The sequence below is a fragment of the Dama dama genome, chromosome 11 (assembly GCF_033118175.1).
Source record: "Dama dama isolate Ldn47 chromosome 11, ASM3311817v1, whole genome shotgun sequence".
Lineage (NCBI taxonomy): Eukaryota > Metazoa > Chordata > Mammalia > Artiodactyla > Cervidae > Dama > Dama dama.
In genome coordinates, this window is record NC_083691.1 from 77,378,870 (window position 1) to 77,399,217 (window position 20,348).

At 40.7% G+C, this 20,348-nt stretch overlaps 1 protein-coding gene across 1 annotated transcript in view; it reads left to right on the plus strand.

Annotated features, from left to right (window-relative positions):
- Nucleotides 1–6,741: 6,741 nt before the first annotated feature.
- Nucleotides 6,742–20,348, plus strand: part of LRPPRC (leucine rich pentatricopeptide repeat containing) — a 99,580-nt gene continuing 85,973 nt past the window's right edge. The window contains exons 1-3 of the mRNA XM_061155503.1: nt 6,742–6,934; nt 18,012–18,211; nt 19,578–19,700. Coding sequence (XP_061011486.1) covers nt 6,786–6,934; nt 18,012–18,211; nt 19,578–19,700 — 472 coding nt within the window. The 5' untranslated portion in view covers nt 6,742–6,785. The remainder of the gene's footprint in view (nt 6,935–18,011; nt 18,212–19,577; nt 19,701–20,348) is intronic.

A 20,348-nucleotide genomic window follows, 5' to 3' on the forward strand; every position in this document is an offset into this window, starting at 1 on the left:
TCGAGGAGCTAAGATTCCATATGCCTCATGGCCAAAAAACCAAACCATAAAACAGAAGCAACACAGAAACAGATTCAATAAAGACTTTAAATGTTTTTTGATGGCCCACATCAAAAAACAACAAAATTTTAAAAATGAAACACAAAAAAATAGATTAGTAGATATCTAACAGCATCACATGTAGCAAGGTTAGTTAATATTTTATGAAATTTTTTGGTCATGTATATATTCGGGTCATTTACAAAATGAATTTTCATATCATTGGTCACAGCCACAGAAGCATAAACACTGTTGGTTTAATGATCCTCTCCTTTATTCAGCAGGCTCTGGGCAGACCTCTGTGTCCAAAAACCTTCTCTGCAGTTTAAGGAGGGATGTATGTACAGAAAGGAGAGCTCTTTATTTTTGCTGTTTCCACTGCCTAGAAGTCCTCTTGCTACCAGGTCTAGTACTTCACATCCTCCCCAGGCTCCAAGGGCGGAAATGTCATTCCCACTACGAATCCTTCTTCTCTTCTCCTGCCTGGCTGGCATTTGGCTTGCCTCTTCTTCATTCTACTCACCACACTGCCTAATGTGGTGGTTATCTATATACAGTATGTGTTTTATCATCTCCTATAAATTAAGCTCATCAAGTGTAGGACAGATAATTTCTTTGCCCTGAGATGTAAATTGCCCGGTGATCTGCTTACACTAAGCATTTAACAACTGAATAAACTGAGATAGGAATTTGGGACAATGGCTATAGATTATTAGGCAGTAAAGATATTGGTGTCAAAAACTGGACCCCAAGGAGAGACTAGAGAAGAACCCAAATTCATGAGGTTTAGACTTGATTATGAAAAGCAACAATAATTTTTCACAGTTTTCTATGCAAGTTCTAATATTCCCAAAAAATCCTGGGAGGAATGTTTTACACTATTTTTTTTCTTTTCCACACACAAAAAACAAACAGTTAAGTAATTTTTCAAACTGTTAAGATTCTGTTCTGAGGCAATTCTATTAACTGGGGATGGGGACCCATAATTTTCTTTTTTCCTTACATTTTATTTTTAATTAGAGGATAATTACAATACTGCGATGATTTCTGCCATATGTCAACATGAATCGGCTGGTCATAGGTATACATATGTGCCCCCCCTTTGGGACCTCCCTCCCATCTCCCACCGCATCCCACCCCTCTAGGTTATCACAAAGCACTGGAGGCTTTGGGTCTGCTGCATCATACGGCAAATTTCCACTGGCCATCTATTTTCTATATGGTAATGTATATGTTTCAATGCTACTCTCTCAAATCATCTCCTCCTCTAACTAACAGTCCAATGCATTTCATGGTTCAGAATAAGCTAAGGGAGAAAACAAGGATGATTCACCTGGATTTCTCTTCCACAGCTTCTAGAGACTAAAGAAATCTGAGAACAACTTGGGAAGTCTGAACTGGTAAACAAGGAAAAATCACTCATTCTCATTTACACACACAACATGTGTGCACATATCTTAGATGCATTAACAACTATTCATGCTTCAGATCTCCACTTAAAGATCCTTTTTAAAGGAAACTTTTAAAACTCCTAAATGAGGCATATTCTCTCAAAGAAACAAGTCTCTTTCTTCAGAACCCGTTTAAGTGTGTAACTCCTTGAGTGTGATTATTTGATTACTACCTGTCTTGCCTCTTAGAATGTAACCTCCATAACTGTAGGGACCATGCCTGCTTTGGCCCATCCTCTATATTCTAGCACTTAACTTGCTGCCTCACAGAACTTAGGTATTTATTAAACAGTGGATACATTGATGATTGAATAAGTGAATGCCTAGACAAATTTCATCAGTATTGCCTCACACTTCAAGAGGATCACCCACACAAGAATAGAGAGAATGCTGGTTGGGGACTCAGGGTTTTAGAGCTAAAAGCAAGTAGAAGAGAATATCCATTCATTTTCACAACTACGTCTACCAGCCTCCCTGATTCTGCAGTCATATGCCTTGTCTTTCCTTCTGTGACAATGGCTGGAGTGTCTGGACTGTCTGGACTCTTACCTAAAGTCGATCCCTTCATTTTTGTATTGGATTCCATCTCATCTTATATATTCAATGTACTCTTTCTCCCTCTCATACATTATCAATTTTTCACACCTTACTGGAGCACTGTCCAGTAGAATTTTCTATGATGATGAAAATGATAGCTAATGTGTGACTATTGAGTACTTGAATGTGGTTAATTACTATGAAACTTAACTTTAAGATTTTTAATTTAAAATCTTTAAATTCTTAATTTAAAATTTAATTTAAATCTTCACTTCCTCATCCTTCATGTATCCTATCCTTCATGTATCCTTAAACTCACTTCATACAATCGTTTGACTCAACATGTTACAAAAACAGCTCTTCTAAACATTACTATGGACCTCTGAATTGAGAAATCCTATGGTCAATGATGAGTGCTCATTTTACCAGAACAGCCACATTTTACATGGCTGAAAATTCCCATGGTTGGAAGACTTCTCTCTGTTATTTGTGAACTCATCACTCAGTACTTGTACTTCTCGCTATTCTCTCTCAGTCTTCTGTGCTGGATTTTCATCTTTGCATTCTCTAAATACTGAAATGTCACAAGTCTCAGACCTTTGACTGCATCTTTCATCTATCCATATTTTCTTCCTAGGTGCTTTCATCCATTTCTATGGATGAAATAAATAGAATATTAGATACAGACTTTAGATATTAGATACAGACTTTAGACTCCAAGTGTATCTGTAGCTCTGAACTCCAGACTTGTATGTCAAACAGTCAAACCCCTACTCAAACTTGACATTTAGATGTCTAACAGGTACCTCAAGAAGATTACTTTTGATTTTAATATTAAAAAAATTAATTTTATTGGAGAATAATTCCTTTACAATATTGTGACGTTTTTGCCATACATCAACATGAATTGGCCACAGGTATACACATGTGTTCCCCCCCATCCTGAACGCCCCTCCCATCTCCCTCCCCACCCTATCCCTCTGGGTTGTCCCAGAGGATGGCTTTGGGTACCCTGCTTCATGCATCAAACTTGCACTGGTCACCTGTTTTACATATGGTAATGTACATGTTTCAGTGTTGTTCTCTCAAATCATCCCACCCCCACCTTCTCCCGCTGAGTTCAGAAGTCTGTTCTTTCCATATCTGTCTCCTTTGCGGCCCTGCAGGTAGGATCATTGGTAGTCTTTCCAAATTCCATATATATGTGTTAATATACAGTATTTGTCTTTCTCTTTCTGACTTACTTCAACTCTGATTTCAGCTTTTAAATCTGCTTTTCCCTCAGTCCTCTCTTTCTTAACCAGTGTCATCTCCATCTTTCTAATTACTCAGGCCAAAAATATTGGGGTCATTTTTGACTTACATCACAGTCAATCCATCAGTAAACCCTCTTGGTTTCATTATTTGAATAAAGTGAGAATTTGATTCTTATTATCTCACCTGCCAACCCCCTAGTCCAAGCCACTACCATCTCTACTCTGTATTATTGCAAGAGGCTCCTCACTGGCCTCCCTACTTTCATTTATCCTTATTGCCTTAAAATCACCTTGTCAAATGGCAATGTGTGTGATCCTTTAAAAATGCAAATGGATTCATATCACAACAACATACTAAAAACTTTCCAGTGGTTTCCCACCTCATTCTGAATAAAAACCAAAGTCCTTATAGCCACTTACAACAGTCTGCATGATCAGGGCCCCAGCTTGCCTCTCAGATCCTCAAGCCCACCATCCCCTCCACTACCTCTTCGCTCTTTCTTCTCACCATCCTCACTGTTCTCTGAGGGGGTTAAGCATACCACCCTCAATTCCTTTACCCATATTTATTTCACATCACAGTTTTCCTCTGGCTTCCAAAATTAAACTTTGGAGTGAATCAAATCAAAGTCCAAACATGGTCTCTTTTGTTCTCTGCTATATCCATATCTCAAATAGTGCCTGGCACTGAACATGTGTTCAATGAGTGAGTAAATAAATCATATGCTAATGCCTAGTAGTATCAGTTCAGTTCAGTAGCTCAGTCGTGTCTGACTCTTTGCGACCCCATGGACTGCAGCATGCCAGACCTCCCGGTCCATCACCAACATCTGGAGTTTACCCAAACTCATGTCCATTGAGTTGGTGATGCCATCCAACCATCTCATCCTCTGTTGGCCCCTTCTCCTCCTGCCCTCGATCTTTTCCAGCACGAGGGTCTTTTCAAATGTGTCAGCTCTTCGCATCAGGTGGCCAAATTATTGGAGTTTCAGCTTCAACATCAGTCCTACCAATGAACACCCAGGACTGATCTCCTCTTGGATGGACTGATTAGATCTCCTAGCAGTCCAAGGGACTCTCAAGAGTCTTCTCCAACACCACAGTTCAAAAGCATCAATTCTTTGGCGCTCAGCTTTCTTTACAGTCCAACTCTCACATCCATACATGACTACTGGAAAAGCCATAGCCTTGACTAGACGGACCTTTGTTGGCAAAGTAACGTCTCTGTTTTTTAATATGCTGTCTAGGTTGGTCATAACTTTCCTTCCAAGGAGTAAGCATCTTTTAATTTCATGGCTGCAGTCACCATCTGCAGTGATTTTGGAGCCCCCCAAAATTAAGTCAGCCACTGTTTCCCCATCTATTTGCCATGAAGTGATGGGACCGGATGCCATGATCTTAGTTTTCTGAATGCTGAGCTTTAAGCCAACTTTTTCACTCTCCTCTTTCACTTTCATCAGGAGGCTGTTTAGTTCCTCTTCACTTTCTGCCATAAGGGTGGTGTCATCTGCATATCTGAGGTTATTGATATTTCTCCCAGCAATCTTGATTCCAGCTTGTGCTTATTCCAGCCCAGCGTTTCTCATGATGTACTCTGCATATAAGTTAAATAAGCAAGGTGACAATATACAGCCTTGATGTACTCCTTTTCCTATTTGGAACCAGTCTGTTGTTCCATGTCCAGTTCTAACTGTTGCTTCCTGACCTGCGTACAGATTTCTCAAGAAGCAGGTCAGGTGGTCTGGTATTCCCATCTCTTTCAGAATTTTCCACAGTTTATTGTGGTCTACACAGTCAAAGGCTTTGGCATAGTCAATAAAGCAGAAATAGATGTTTTTCTGGAGCCCTCTTGCTTTTTCCATGATCCAGCAGATGTTGGCAATTTGATCTCTGGTTCCTCTGCCTTTTCTAAAACCGGCTTGAAAATCTGGAAGTTCACAGTTCACATATTGCTGAAGCCTGGCTTGGAGAATTTTGAGTATTACTTTGCTAGCGTGTGAGATGAGTGCAATCGTGCGGTAGTTTGAGCATTCTTTGGCATTGCCTTTCTTTGGGATTGAAAACTGACCTTGTCCAGTCCCATGGCCACTGTTGAGTTTTCCAGATTTGTTGGTATACGGAGTGCTGCACACCCACAGCATCATCTTTTAGGATCTGAAATAGCTCAACTGGTATTCCATCACCTCCACTAGCTTTGTTCCTAGTGACGCTTCCTAAGGCCCACTTGACTTCACATTTCAGGATGTAGGATAACCTGGAGTAAATCATTTAACTTTTTCTGTTTTGGCTCTTCTTGTTCTCACCTCTCAAAGGAGAAATGAGCTAGAAAACCTCCAAACACATTCATTCAGTGATTAATGCTTCACACTCGGTAGGCGCTTCCGCTAGTGAAAAAGGTCACACAGTTCCGTCTTTCAAGGAGCTCGTGCACTGATGGGAAACGACCCTGGAGGGCTTCCGCAGAAAATTTCTGAGGTTTCATTTGGGGATGCTTAGAATGCAGCTAGGTGAAGAGGGCGTTGAGAGCTTGGTTACACCTGAAGCTAGTTCTTGGTTTCCCAAATACTATTTCCCCAACAGATACTGAAAAGGGCAAAATTTGCTGAGAAAGTTATTCCGAATTGTGTTGGAAATACATGACTATCACCTAAGTGTTTTCGCAAACTGAGATGGCAGGATAGCATAGTACTGTTTTTTGGGTAACTTAGAAACTTGTAACCAAAATTTACATTATACAATACGCAAAATATCTTTCAGTTGATTTATGTGCGCAGGGTACCCTTCAAGGTCCTAAGGCTGGGGGACTCTTCTATCCCTAGATTTGGCCCAGGACTCTTTTTTTTTTTTTTTCCTTCCAAGACTCAATTATACTGTGACCTTACCTCCGATGCTAGTGCATTTACTGAAGGAAGGGGCGGGGTGGGTGTTGGGGAATATAATGCGTTCACTTTCAGCACAGTGCAAAGGTCCTTAACGTTTTCCTGTTCCACACTTTGGGAGTATAGAACGTTCCTTTCGGTAGGCGCGGCAACCTGTGCTTGGAGCCGTAACAGATGGCCGCAAAGTCCGCAGCGTGCGGAGAATTGTCCCACACTCCTGGATCTTCATAATCGGCCCTTCTGGAGAATTCCCGGGGTTTCTGGCTAGTTGGCCCAGCCGCAAGCCCTTGCGCTAACCTGGGAGGAGTCGACCTTTTCTGACTCTACCAACTGAAAAGTGTAGGGGTGGAAGGACTGAACACGCCGACATGAAGGAAAGAAGACCGAAAGATACGCCCATAAAATTATAAAATCAAGCTATTTTATTATGTAAATATCTCATGAGGATTCGTATGTCCTGGGAGAAGCACGGGTTTCCATCTCCTGATTTATAACAACAGATGACTCCCCCTACGTCTAGCGCGCCCAGTCGTTGGTCTCTTCCGCGCCGGGCCACCTAGCGGTCACGTGCCCCTCCTGTCCTTCTCGCTCAGCGTGCATCCTGCTTTGGGGACGACCGAGCCATGGCAGCTTTGCTGAGACCGGCCCGCTGGCTCCTCCGCGCCGCAGCGGCCCCGTACCTGCCGCTCTCCCTGCGCCTCTTCGCGGGCGGCCCGGGCCGGCCGCACGCCGCTCTCTGTCTACGTGCCGCTGGAGCCAGGCCTGTTGCCGGGTGAGTCCTCGGCCGCTTCCCCCAGCCTGCCTGCATGCAGCTCGGCCCCGGGGTCATGTACCGGGGCGAGGGCCGGGTCCTGCTTGTACTGTCTCCACACTTTTGTCCCCGGGCTCCCTACCAAACTCCCAGAGGGGCGGGGTTTGGGTGGCGGGCTTGGTCGCCTTCAGAAGGTCACGGGCATGGCATGCTTCCGGCATGGATCCTAACCTTCGCCGCCTCGGACTCGGTCCGTTTGCTCTCGGGCTACGGACAGCCTAGGAAGCTGAGGAGGGCTTTGAAGGCTGCTGCCGGGGGTCAGGTTCAGTTCAGCCGTGTCCGACTCTTTGTGACCCCATGAACCGCAGGACGCTAGGCCTCCTTGTCCATCACCAACTCCCGGAGTCCACCCAAACCCATGTCCATCGAGTCGGTGATGCCATCCAACCCTCTGTCGTCCCCGTCTTCTGCCCTCAATCTTTCCCAGCATCAGGGGGTCAGGTGTTACTACTTAATTATTGATTAGGTTGATTGCTGTCTCACTTGCAAGCCGTATTGATGTTCGCTCAGTAACCAGCTAGGATTTAGGTTACGAAAGCTTTGTTTTTGGGAGGGAGGCTAGGCTGGGAATTCTGGATGAGCTAGGGATAGCTTAAAGGTGGAGGTTTAATTATGACCCCTTAGGGGTTTTGCCTGCGTTTTGACTGGTGTTTACCTCAGTGTCTACGAGGATGTGAGGTGGGTTGGGAGTTTTCATGGTAGGCTCCGTGTTAGTGAATGAATGAGCGGACACGTTCTAGACACTCCGTGGAACTGGGAGTGCAAAGGCAAGTAGAGTTCTCAGTGGATGTCAAATTTGTGCATAAATACTCTCATGGATTGAGGTTTATCTGAAGGTTAGTTTGGTGTAGACTTTGCCAAGGAGAGGATATGGAAGCTTGATGGAAGTGTTCATATAAGTACTATTCTAATCACCTCAGAAGGGTAGATGGGCACTGAGGTGTTCTAATTGAAGCAAAACTGAATTTGAAAGACTAGTGTTCATATAAATAAAGGTACTTTGGGAGACAGCATACGAACTAAGAGCTAAGGATCTGGAATAGGCTAGGGCTGGACTGCAGGCTCCTCTGTTTATTTCTATTATTCCACTTTGACAAGTTAACATTTACAGGCCTCAGTTTCCTGTGATTGCATGGATCTTTGTTAATCAGGTTGGAAACCAAGTTTATGTGTAGAATTGTATGGAGGAAATGCTCTACGATTTCTTACACATCTTTGAAATATAGTCCACTTCTAACTTGGAGCCTACCTGGATTTTCTCATTAGGCCTGAACAGTTAACCTTTAAAAGTTGTGCCTGCATTCGCAGAATTGCATCTCTTGGCTTTCAACGAGGTACTTTTGAGAAAGTTATGACCATTATTTACATTTCTCTAGTCCTTAACATCCTCTTGAGACCAGAGGGTTGTGGATATTGCAGTTCTTGACTGTTGTAGTTGAGGAAAACAATACAGAGAACACAATCAGGTAGCAAGGGTGTTGGTCTGGGCCTTTGTCAGACCTGGGTTCCATTTCCTTGCTGCATTACCTTACCTTTAAAAAAAAAAAAAATCCAGAATCCAGACTCTGTCAGTGTAAGTGGGAGATCAACCACTGAACCATTAGGGAATTCCTTTACCAACCTTTTTTGATCCTCAGTTCATTGTTTGTAGAGGTAACAAGGCCTTTTCCCCCTTCTTTGTAAAACTTATTTCTTGCCATTCAGGACTCAACTTTAAGAGAAGACTCAACACTCAGTCTAAAAAATGACGCTAGTTTAGTTTATCACAGCGCGTCTCACTTGTCTGATCTCATCTGCTTGCTGTTTATTTCCTTAGTAGGAAGTGAGCTGCATAAGAGCAGAACTCGGTCTTGTTCACCGCTTTGTGCTCAGCTCATAGCAAGCCAGTAAAGAAGTGTTCTTGTTCTCTTGGACTTAGAATACTTCTATACAGTTTCCTACCCACAGCCTGTAAGCATGCCCACCTTTTTTCCTACCTGAAAAACAAAACCTTTCCCGAAACTAGACTTAACCTCGCGTGCTTCCCAGCTTCTCCTTCCTTTCTGTACTCCTGTCTCTTTCATTTGCTAACTTTGAATTCACTCTTGGACTCACTGTAGCCGCACCACTAGGAAAAGCTATCATTGCTTTATTTAACTTTATTATGTGTTTTTAAATTTTAGGATTTATGTGCCTTGAGGAACAGTTGCCAAATATAGGGTAGGGGGAGGCAGTAAATTAAATATTACCCTTAATTCTATCACCCACAAAGAGCCATTGAGATATGTGGGTGTATATATCTTTTGAAATTAGATATATGTGAGATGTAAGGTTATTTCATCTAATTTTTCAAAGGGACTTCTTAATAACCAAATCCTCTCTAAGGCCTCAACCTCTGGCATTAGTCTCCCATTTTCCCCTTAATGAAACCCCCCCCCCCTTTTTTTTTTCGATAAAACTCCATGACACCTCTCTCTCTTGATCGTTTTTTCTCTTTAAATTTTTTTTCACTTGCTTTGCTGCATCCTTTTTCCTCTGTTCATCTCTTAAATGCTGATGGCTTGTGGGGGGTGTGGGGGACTTTGGGGGATGGCGGGATTTGTCCTTAGTCCTTTGGTTTTCTCATTTTTTTTTTCATTCCCTTGGGTGACTTCTACTTTCAGGGCATCAGGCCAGACTTCCCTATCTGATGATGGTAACAATTCCTCTCCTGGGTATGGACTGCTACTAGGTACCTCTACCGGTTGAACTATAGGTACTTCAAACCCATACATCTCAAACTGGATTCATCACTTTACTGTACACCAGAAACTAATACACTCTTGTAAGTCAACTATACTTCAATTTAGAAAATTTAAAAAAAAAGAAAATCTAACTGGATTCATCTTTCCTATTGTATCTGTTTCTCTTGTTTCCTGTTTTAGTGAACTTTGCTATTTCTATCAGTTTTCTAGAAGATTTTTCATTTACATTTCCTTGACACCTCCCTGCCCCCACCTCTACCCCTGTGTATTGATTGCAGAAATGATGATCTGTTAGATCTGCTTCATTTGGAATAATTCCCCGCTTTCTGCCCACATTATTCTGTAGCACCCCTGATAACTGGATCATGTCATTGTCCTGCTTAGAATAGGACCTGGCGTTGGCTCCCAGGCTCCAGGGTGAGGTGCTTCGTGATCTGGAGATGCCTGTGGAGCTGCCCTTCTTGTGAGTTCATTCCCGTGGCCTCCGGACTCTGCTTCAGAGTCCTTGACAGCAGGGCTTCGGAAACTGTAATGAGCGCTGGAATTCTCTGGGGGTCTTGTGAAAATGTGGATTTGGGTTTTGTAGGTATAGATAGGCAAGAGACTGAGATTCCACATTTTTTAACAAGCCCCCGGATGATAAAGGTGCTGCTGGCCTGAGAACCAGCAAGGCTTTGATGGCCTTGTTGCACCTCTCCTTGTCTCAGGTGATGATTTCACTCTTGAAATATGTCTCCTCCTTTAAATCTCTGTTGCTGGCTTCTCGCTATTGACCACTCCCTTGTGCGGAATTACTAAAGCATCAGTTAACACTATTTGAGTTTGTACCCACCAGCATTGCAGACTTCATTGTAAGCTCCTTGAAGGCAGGGGCTGTGTCTTTTTTTTTGTCTTACTCTTTTTGTTTCCCTGGGTGTCTTTAACTTAGTAGCATATAGTAGATGTCAAATGATTGCTGAGCAAATGAATGAAAATCTTAGACATTGAGGAAGGAATATTTGTGAGAGGCAGAGGAGTTTGAAGGGGTACTCCTATTCATGTAATCCATTGGATTGCCACAAATTCACCCTGATCTTGATTTCCAGGAATGTCTGAGAAGGACAGATGAGTATTATTGAGTGAAATTATAGATTTTATTCATCAGTCCTTATGTGCTTATCAGAGGAAGCGTAAGCTTTGAGCTAAATTAGTTTGGGTGGCAGGTCTGGATTGAGCATTGTCTTAAAGGTGAAGAGCACATATTGCCTTATGACAGACTGTTGTGATTTCTAAAATCGAAAGGATGGAAAAGTTTTCCTTGTTTACCTCTCATTGAAAAAAACTTTTTCAGCAAATGTCAAAAGTCTGTCTCCGTCCCTTGGAGTTGTGATTCAGCCTCTACTCCTTTTATCAATTACAGAGGACAATGATAGGCATGTGTGTGGCTTATTATATTGATATATGTGCTCTCCATAAGAGAGGAATATAATAATGTGGCATTTCAGAGACAGGAGAGTCATGTTTGTTTGGCGATGGGGTATTGCTCGTGTTTAAGAGGACTACTTGGTAATGAGTAGTCAGTGTTAACAGGGGAAGAAATTGGGAGGTTGTACTTTTATCCTACGTGTCTCTGTGGTGTGGGATGTAGTGGAAGCTGAGACTGCAAAGGCCAGTCAGTTGATTAGAAAGTTGGTTGAAAGCCATTGGAGGGTTTTGAGAGGTACAGGTCTGGACAGTTTACATAGACTCTGGGAGAGAGAGGGACTGGGAATGGATAGACCAGTGAGGGACAACGTTTATGCTGCAGATCAGGGTTAATGGGGCCTCAACTAGGTGGTGCAGAACTAAAGAGAAGGTAGATTTCTTTTCTGAGAGAACAGGAGCTTGGCAAGGATGTTAAAGTTAGGAAGAATCGAGTTGGAGATGAGGGTAAAGCATAGTACCTTTGGTGTAGATCTTTACCATTGTCAGATTATGTGTGTGTGACTATATCACATATAGTCATCTTCTGTGCATTGTTTTATTACAAATTAGGAAACTGAGGCTTAGGGTGAAGTAATTTATCTAGGATCTCCACAGCTGGGATTCATCCCCAGATGCTGTGATTCTCAGTTCCCAAATGTTCTGAATATGTTGTGTTTTAGGTACTGAAGGGATTACTTATGGACGTAAAAAGATTTTTTAAGAGAATGCCTAATACATTATAAATTGAGGAATTAAAGGTGATCACAAGTAAGTAAGCACATGATAAGATCTCAGAATGTAAACTTTGGAGGAAATAGGGAGAATAATCTAATCTATCCCATTCTTTTATAGACTCTGCAGAGTATCTTGCTCCACATCACATCATAGGTCCGGCCTGCTTAATTGATTTATCACTTCCTATCAAAGCCGAGACAAAGGAGACCTCCCTCTGGACTGGAGGAGCCAGAGATGGAGGGGACCTCTGGGTAGGTGGATAGGAATGGCATTGACATTTCAGGCCTGGAGACTGTTATCAAGTGTAGAAGGGCTGCAAATGACTTTTTTATTCTAAAATTCTGTGACTTACCGTAAAACATAAAGCAGTGTTTGGGGGGGACAGCTTAACTGGGCAAGACTTTCTGGAGAAATGAGGTCTTGCAAAATTCAGGGAGACTCTCCAGGGAGAAAATAGTGCAGGGAGAAAGTTCATTGTGACAGCTTTACAAAAGATTTTTTAAAAGATCAATCAGAAAAATTGAGTTGTTGTTCAGTCACTAAATTGTGTCTGACTCTTTGACCCCATGAACTGCAGCACGCCAGGCTTCCCTGTCCTTCATTATCATCTGGAGTTTGCTCAAACTCATGTCCATTGAGTCAGATGCCATCAAACCATCTCCTCCTATGTTGTTCTCTTCTTCTCCTGCCCTCAATCTTTCCCAGCATCAACGTCTTTTCCAATAAGTCGACTCCTCACATCAGGTGGTCAAAGTATTGGAGCTTCACTTCAGCATCAGTCCTTCCAGTGACTATTCAGGGATGATTTCCTTTAGGATTGACTGGTTTGATCTCCTTGCTATAACTTAATTTTGTTTTCAGCAAGAATGTTAGAAAAATAAAGAGCTTGATGCAATAGTTATTTCAGAATATTCACTTCAGTAAATAAAGCTGCAGAAATAGGTCTTTGGCTACTTGGTATCCAAAAATATTTTCCTAAAAGAAGTGCAATATTTTGGAAAACATTGCGTTATCTCCGTCTTTTTACATCAATTTCTGTTTGGTAAATACTGTTATCTCTGAGATTTTACAGGCTTAGAGTTGCGATAACTTGGCCAAAGTTACACATCTTATAAATGGCAGAGCCTGAATTCAGGTCAGTCTGCAGGACTCAAGCCCATGCTCTTAAAGCTGGTGTTTCCACTATGCCATGAAGGCTTCTATTTTTGTCTCTAAAATTGATACATAATAGGCAGAGGGTAAATTAAGTCTCTCTGGGGTACTTTTATTAATACCTGAAGTTTTCTCTCTTACCTGGGAGTGAGAATTAACAAACTGTACTGGCTGCCTGGAATATGTAGTGAAATTAGGTGGGGGTATCAGTGGTATGTGCTTCTTTCCCATCTCCACTGCCCACCCTAAATTTCTGTCAGTCGCTCACCTGGGCTCCTGTAACAGCATCCTAAAATGGTATCTGTTTATTCTTACTGCCCTCTGATTTATTCTCCACCCTGCAGCTAGACTGATCTTTTCAAAACAGATGTAGATCATACCACAACCCCTGGGTTCTGATAGAGTTTTGTACTTGGGATGACATCTGAACCTAGAATAAAATCCAGGCTCCTTACTTTCACAATCCTCCATGTCTAGTCCAGCCTGCCTCTCCAGTATCATTCCGTCTGTTGTTCACTTGCTTGGTCTGCCGACTGTTCTTTGCTGAGAATACTCCTCTGCTGTCTGTATGGCTGCTGCTTTCATCCGTAGTTTAGAAGTTTGAGTGTCATCTTCTTGGTACGTTTAATCCAGAGTAGAAGTGTGCTGTTACTCTTTCATAAAAGTCCCTTGTTTATTTCCTTACTTAGCAGAACTTAACACGAATGGTGAGTTTCTTTCTTTCTTTTTTTTTAAGTTTAATTGATTATCAGGTTTATTAATACTTATTTGGCTTCCCTAGTGACTCAGAGGGTAAAGAATCCGTCTGCAATCAGGAGACCGGGGTTCGATCCCTGTCCACACAAAACCTGCACACAAATGTTTACAGTAGCTTTGTTTGTGAAAGTGAAAGTCATGCCCAACTCTGGGACCCCATGGACTATAGCTGGCCAGGGTTCTCTGTCCTTGGGATTTTCCAGGCAAGAATACTGGAGTTGGGTAGCCATTCCCTTCTCGAGGGGATCTTCCTGACCCAGGTCAGGAAGATCAAATCCTGGTCTCCTGCATTGCAGGCAGATTGTTTACTGTCTGAACCAGCAGGGAAGCCCAGTGTCGTGGCCCCATATTGAAAGCAACTTAATATGTCCTTCTGTAGGTGAACTGATAAACAAATGGTGGTATAGCTATACAAGGGAATGTTATTCAGCGCTAAAAAGAAATGAACTATCAAGCCATGAAAACACACAGAGGAACCTTAAATGTATATTGCTAGGTGAGAGAAGCCAATTTGAAAAAGACTATATACTGTATGACATTTCAGAAAAGGCAAAACAGGACAAATGAAAAGTGGTTGCTTGTTCAGGAGGAGAGGGAGAGAATGAACAGGTTAAACACAGGGCATTTTTAGTGCAGTGAAACTATTTTGTGGTTCTGTAATGCATATCATGTATTTGTCAAAACCCCTAGCATGGATATGTGCACACACAGAGTGAACCCTGTTGTAAACTATTGGTCATCGTTTGTAACAAGTGTATCACACTAATACAGAATGCTAATAGAGGAAATTGGGTCGAGGGGAAAGAGGATATAATATATGGTAACTGTACTTTCTGAACAGTTTTTCTGTAAACTTAAAAATGCTGTGAAAAAGTAAGATATTTTTAAAAGTGACAGGCCTAATAGAAGAGTCCAATGGAAGCCTATTTATAATAGTCTAATAGTAATCAGTCGAATAATAATGTAGCCCTTGTATGTTTTTGAAATATGGTTGCTCAACTATAAAACCATTATGTTCTTGCACTAAAGGGTCAAAAATCACTAGCAGCAATTATTAAAAAACAAAGGCAAAAAAAAAAAAAAACCTGAGAAAAATTACTTTCTAAGTGCCAGATTTTGTCAGAAAATTCAGGAGTAACCTGAATGTTAGTAGTGAGTGCTGGAATCTCTGGAGGGAACCTGAAAAGTTTAACTTAAGAAATATAAAGGAGCCGTATATGACATGAGTGAAGTGATGAAATACTCTTCCCTTATGTGTTTATGTCACTGGGTCATCAGGATTTGGGAGCAGTGCATTTCAGCTTGTGCAGGTCTGATGTGTAGGTTCCTGCCTTGCCGTGGATCCACCTTAACCCCTGCACGTGTTCTTTCCTTTTTATTACAACATACCTGTTGTTCTAGGCTGCATGCGTGCCCAGTTCACAGTCATGTATGACTCCTTGCGACCCCATAATGGACTGCCAGGCTTCTCTGTCCATGGGATTTTCCAGGCAAGAATACTGGAGTGGGTTGCCACTTCCTCCTCCAGGGGATCTTCCCAGCCCAGGGATCGAACCCTTGTCTCTTGCGTCTTCTGCATTGCATGCAGGTTCTTTACCACTGCACCACCTGGAAGCCCTAGCTACAAAATTCTTTTTCTTTCAGGGTGTGTTCAAGTGAATTTAAAAATAAATTGTGACTAGTGAAAAAAGGTAGAAAACACAGCCCTGTGAGGAAACACTGGAGAATCCTTTTGAAGAATGAAGAATCCTTCTGTTTAAATATGTAACCCTTCTCCCCAGTTTATTTTATAGTAGAGTCATATTTTGACTTAACTAAATAAAGCCAAACACACTTACATGTGAAAGAGATTTGACAGCATTAAACATTTGTGAGAAAAAAATTAGCTTTAGAATGTTCGGTCTGCTGTGCTGGTTTATTAGCATCTCTGTTTTCTGCCTGGATTTTGTTTGTTCGTTCGATGTCACATGTTAAAACTGCATTTTGAGTAGAGGTTTTATTTTTATGCTCCTCCATGGTTTATCAGATTTGGGTTGTGTAAAAAAACATCGACAAATACTACACTGCACTACAATTTTTAAAAACTATTTTTATTTATTTGACTGTTCCAGGTCTTAGTTGCAGTGGGATCTAGTTCCCTGACCAGGCATTGAACCCAGGCCCCCTGCATGGGGAGCGCAGAGTCTTAGCCACTGGACCACCAGGGAAATCCCCAATTTTTTAAATATTTATTTTTATTTATTTGTTTGCCTACTTAGGGCACACAGACCAGGGTCTTCGATCTTAGTTGCAGCATGTGGGATCTAGTTCCTGACCAGGGAATGAACCCCAGGTTCCCTGCTTTGGGAACACAGAGTCTTAGCCACTGAGCCACCAAGAAAGTCCCTTCACTATGATTTTGAAATCTCTTTTATTTAGCTTTCATTGGTGAGCAGTATTTTACACTCACCTGAACCTGACACATTGTTCTGGGTGATTTAAAATATTTTGTGTTTGCCTGACTAACGTGGGGATAGGTTATTAATAACTGATCTCGTAGATAAAACAGCCAGATAAAACTTTTGAAAGTAAGGGATAAATATATGTAGCAATATATAGCAGTGTATCTTCTGTGGTTCATAGGTAAAAATCTAGTATTTAATTAATTCAGTTCATTTAACTAACTTTAATTAGTTAGCCATCTACAAGTGCTGATCATTAGATTTCCTAATTGAACAAGATGACATTGTTTTTAGTTAGTATTCTGATTTTTTCCGTTGTTTTCCAGTCTGCTGTTTTACATTGGTGGAATCATTGATGGCCAGAGTGGTTGTATTTTGTCCCAGGTCCCGGTGGTAGAATTTCTACTCGGGTATCAATTACTGCCTCTGTGTTTTGCATAATCTTGTGAAACTACTGGTGTTACTTTCTTTAATGTAACATTATGTAAATAATCATTAAGTTTTGTGATTGGTTTTTCAGGTTACTAGCTTAAGAAGTCAGCAGTTTTATTTTTAAACTCATGAGTATGTATTTACTTTGGTAATTGACTGTTCAGTTCAGTTGCTCAGTTGTGTCTGACTCTTTGCAACCCCATGGACTGCAGCACGCTAGGCTTCCCTGTCCATCACCAACTCCCAGAGCTTGCTGAAACTCATGTCCATTGAGTTGGTGATGCCATCCAACCATCTCATCCTCTAATCGACTGTGGTTTAAAAAAAAAAAAAAAAAAGTGGCATGTTTAAAAAATGTGATTGTCATTGTAAGGGCTTTCTTGAATTAATAATAAGTAGTGTTTTTACATTATTACTTAGTTAATATATACTTAGTGTGTATTCTTTAGTTATACTTACTGGCTACTTCTGAAAAATCTAAGATATTTGGGGGTAAATGTGTAAATATCTGCAAATTAGATGATTTTATGTGAGGTTTGAATGTATAGAAAGTTAAAGATATATGACAGGGCTTCCTTCACACATAAGGATTATTTCTGTTTCATGTTTGTAAATCAGGTACAGCCTGTATTTCTACAGTGTGAAATACCTCTGATTTCGTGTTTTGGAGCATTTGGCCTGCATGTTAGACTTGCTTTATTAAAATGAATGGTTTAAGGGTTGTTTGCTTTTTGTAAACACATATGCTAGTCTGACCTTAATTTATTAAATTTTTTTTTTTACTTAAATGTTTCAGATTTATTTAGAAAGATGGGGAATGCTTTTGTCATTAATGATCCTTTAAAAAACTGCATACTTTTAACTTGGAAATGGGTCTTCTTAATAATTCATAATCTACACCTAGAAAGTGTTCGAAGAGTGCTTTAGAATTCTTCAGAATTTTAGGTATATTTTAGATCTCTTGTTCATTTGTAGAGGTTAAAAGAGCTTTGTACATAATCTTCATTTTTCTTCATTAACTTGGTTTTGTATAAGGGAGATTTAAAAGCACTTAAAACATACCATATTATTGTCTTAGTTTGAGATGATTCTGTGTGGGAGGTTATCAAGAGACATTGTCAGACAGTTATTCAAGAGGTTACTTTGTGTACAATTTATGTGCTTGTGATTTTATTTAAAGCAAAGGTCAAAACTTTCTTCCCTACCAATTTATACTTCCGGACATTTTTGCTATTATGCTATGAATTTAGGTATTTGGTAACTAATAAAAAAGCTTTGTATAAATTTTACTCACAAAGATGACCTATGTGGATAGTAGTTGACATAGTTTATTACTAATTGTGTTTCATTTTGTAGAGGTCTACTGAGCCAAGCCAGGCTACATTCCATTGCTGCTGAAAAAAAGAATTATCTTCAGGAGGAGCCCACCTCTTCTCATAGAAGGAATGCCAACCAATTTGATTGGGCTTTAATGAGGCTAGATAATTCTGTCCGAAGAACTGGCCGCATCCCTAAGACTCTTCTACAAAAAGTCTTTGATAACACCTGTCATTCAGGTATTTCAAGATTTTCTATTCAAAAAGTTGAACTTAAATTCTGGTTTGATGGTAAGCTCATTACAGAGCACATTATTTGGTCCTTTAAATTTTGTCATTTCTGTTTTTGATTTTATGTTATGGTTGTGATTTTTTTTGTTTTTTTCCAACTCAACAGAGCAAAGTTTTGAGCGAAACATTTTGTTTTGCATGTTTATTTCAAAATCAAATAAAAATTGTCTTTTCCCACAGTTTTCACTTTCAGTGGTAAATTTTCTTGGAAGATACTAGTTTTTATCTCCTCTTGCATAGTGTCTGCTTTCCCTAAGATGGTCACATATGAAAATTTCCAGAAAGACTGACAATCATTATTTCACTTTCATTTTCACTTAGCTGTTAACATTTGAGTCACTTCTGCAACTTTGATAATCTGATAGAAACTTACAGGCCTTCAAGTCCTATCCGACCCCCACCCCACCCCCACCCCCCACCCCCCCCGCCCCCCGCCAAAAAAAAAATATCCCTGACCACACAGGCTCACACAAAATCCCACATGCAAGCCACACATACAATTTTGTGTATAGTTTGAGACCGTTCACTAGCTTCCCAAAGCTCATCCATGATTTCAGTCTCATTAAGAAGCTGTAGAATCTAATGATGAGGAATACCAAAGAAGTATCAGTAATAACTGGCATTTAAAGACAGTTTTTATCATTTTCTGCCTTTGATTTATTGAGTTACATGGCTATCACAGCAGTCGATTTTAGAACATTTCTATCACCCCCAAAAGAAACCTCCACACCCCTAAACATCAGCCCTCAAACCTGCATCCCTTCCAGCCCTAGACAACCGCTAGTGTACTTTCTTAAAGGTTTGCTTAATCTGGATACTTTATATAAACAGAATCTTGGCAATAAGTGGTTTATTTTTGTTTTGAAATCAGCTTTCAGGGACATGTGGCTTAAGGGAGAAGGAAGTTAGTGTTTGTAACTGGATTGTAAACCTAAATTGAATATTCATGGATTTTAATTGGACTGCTTTGTACTATTTGCATAAGATACTGAGAACCATACCCTTTCGGTTGCAAGAAGTAGTGCATATAAGTTAGCTCCTTTGTATTTATGTACTGTGTAGTCTTGCAGATTGTATAGATCTCTAACCTTAGCTTCCCTAAGAAAGCAGACCAATTTTTAAAACTTTCACTAACATTTTCAATGATACCTGATAATTGGGATAGGATTTTTCTGATTTATTAGGACCCTTTTAGTATTATCTTTAGTGAGGCAGGAAATTTTTAAGTATTTACAGATTTCAGTTTAGGTTTTGATGTTTGTCTGTATGATATTGGGTACTAGGTTAAATACTAACCATTAACCTGTTTTCATAGGTAGCCCAGGTGGTAATCAGGCCTTGCTTCTACTGCGCAGCTGTGGGTCTCTCTTGCCTGAACTGAAGCTCTCTGAGAGAACAGAATTTGCTCATAAGATATGGGATGAACTTCAGAAATTGGGTATGATTGTTTGAATATATGATGTGTATGCTGCTAAGTCCGACTCTGTGCGACCCCATAGACGGCAGCCCACCAGGCTCCGCCTTCCCCGGGATTCTCCAGGCAGGAACACTGGACTGGGTTGCCACTTCCTTCTCCAATGCAGGAAAGGGAAAAGTGAAAGTGAAGTCGCTCAGTCGTGTCCAACTCTTAGCGACCCCATGGACTGCAGCCTACCAGGCTCCTCTGTCCATGGGATTTTCCAGGCGAGAGTACTAGAGTGGGGTGCCATTGCCTTCTCCGATGATGTGTATAAAGGGTGTGGATTTTTTTTTCTTGTAGTAAAAAAGAATTTCTTTGCATAAATGCTGTCGTTCAGTTTTATGGAGGGGTTTACTTGATTCATTTTTTTTGTGTGTGATACGACTTATTTGGTGAGTTATAGTGACATCTAGGGGCATTAAGAATAAAGTAATTTTTCATAACAAGTAATGCTTTACAGGTAAGTTAAAAAGAACAAAACAGAAAGACATTTGGTCTGTCCAAGTTACAAATGCACATACTGTTTGACCAAGTACTTCTGTTTGTTAAAATTTATTGACATATCAAGCATTTCAGTGTTTTAATATGTTTTATTTTTTAAAAATGTCTTTTGAGGTATACTTGATT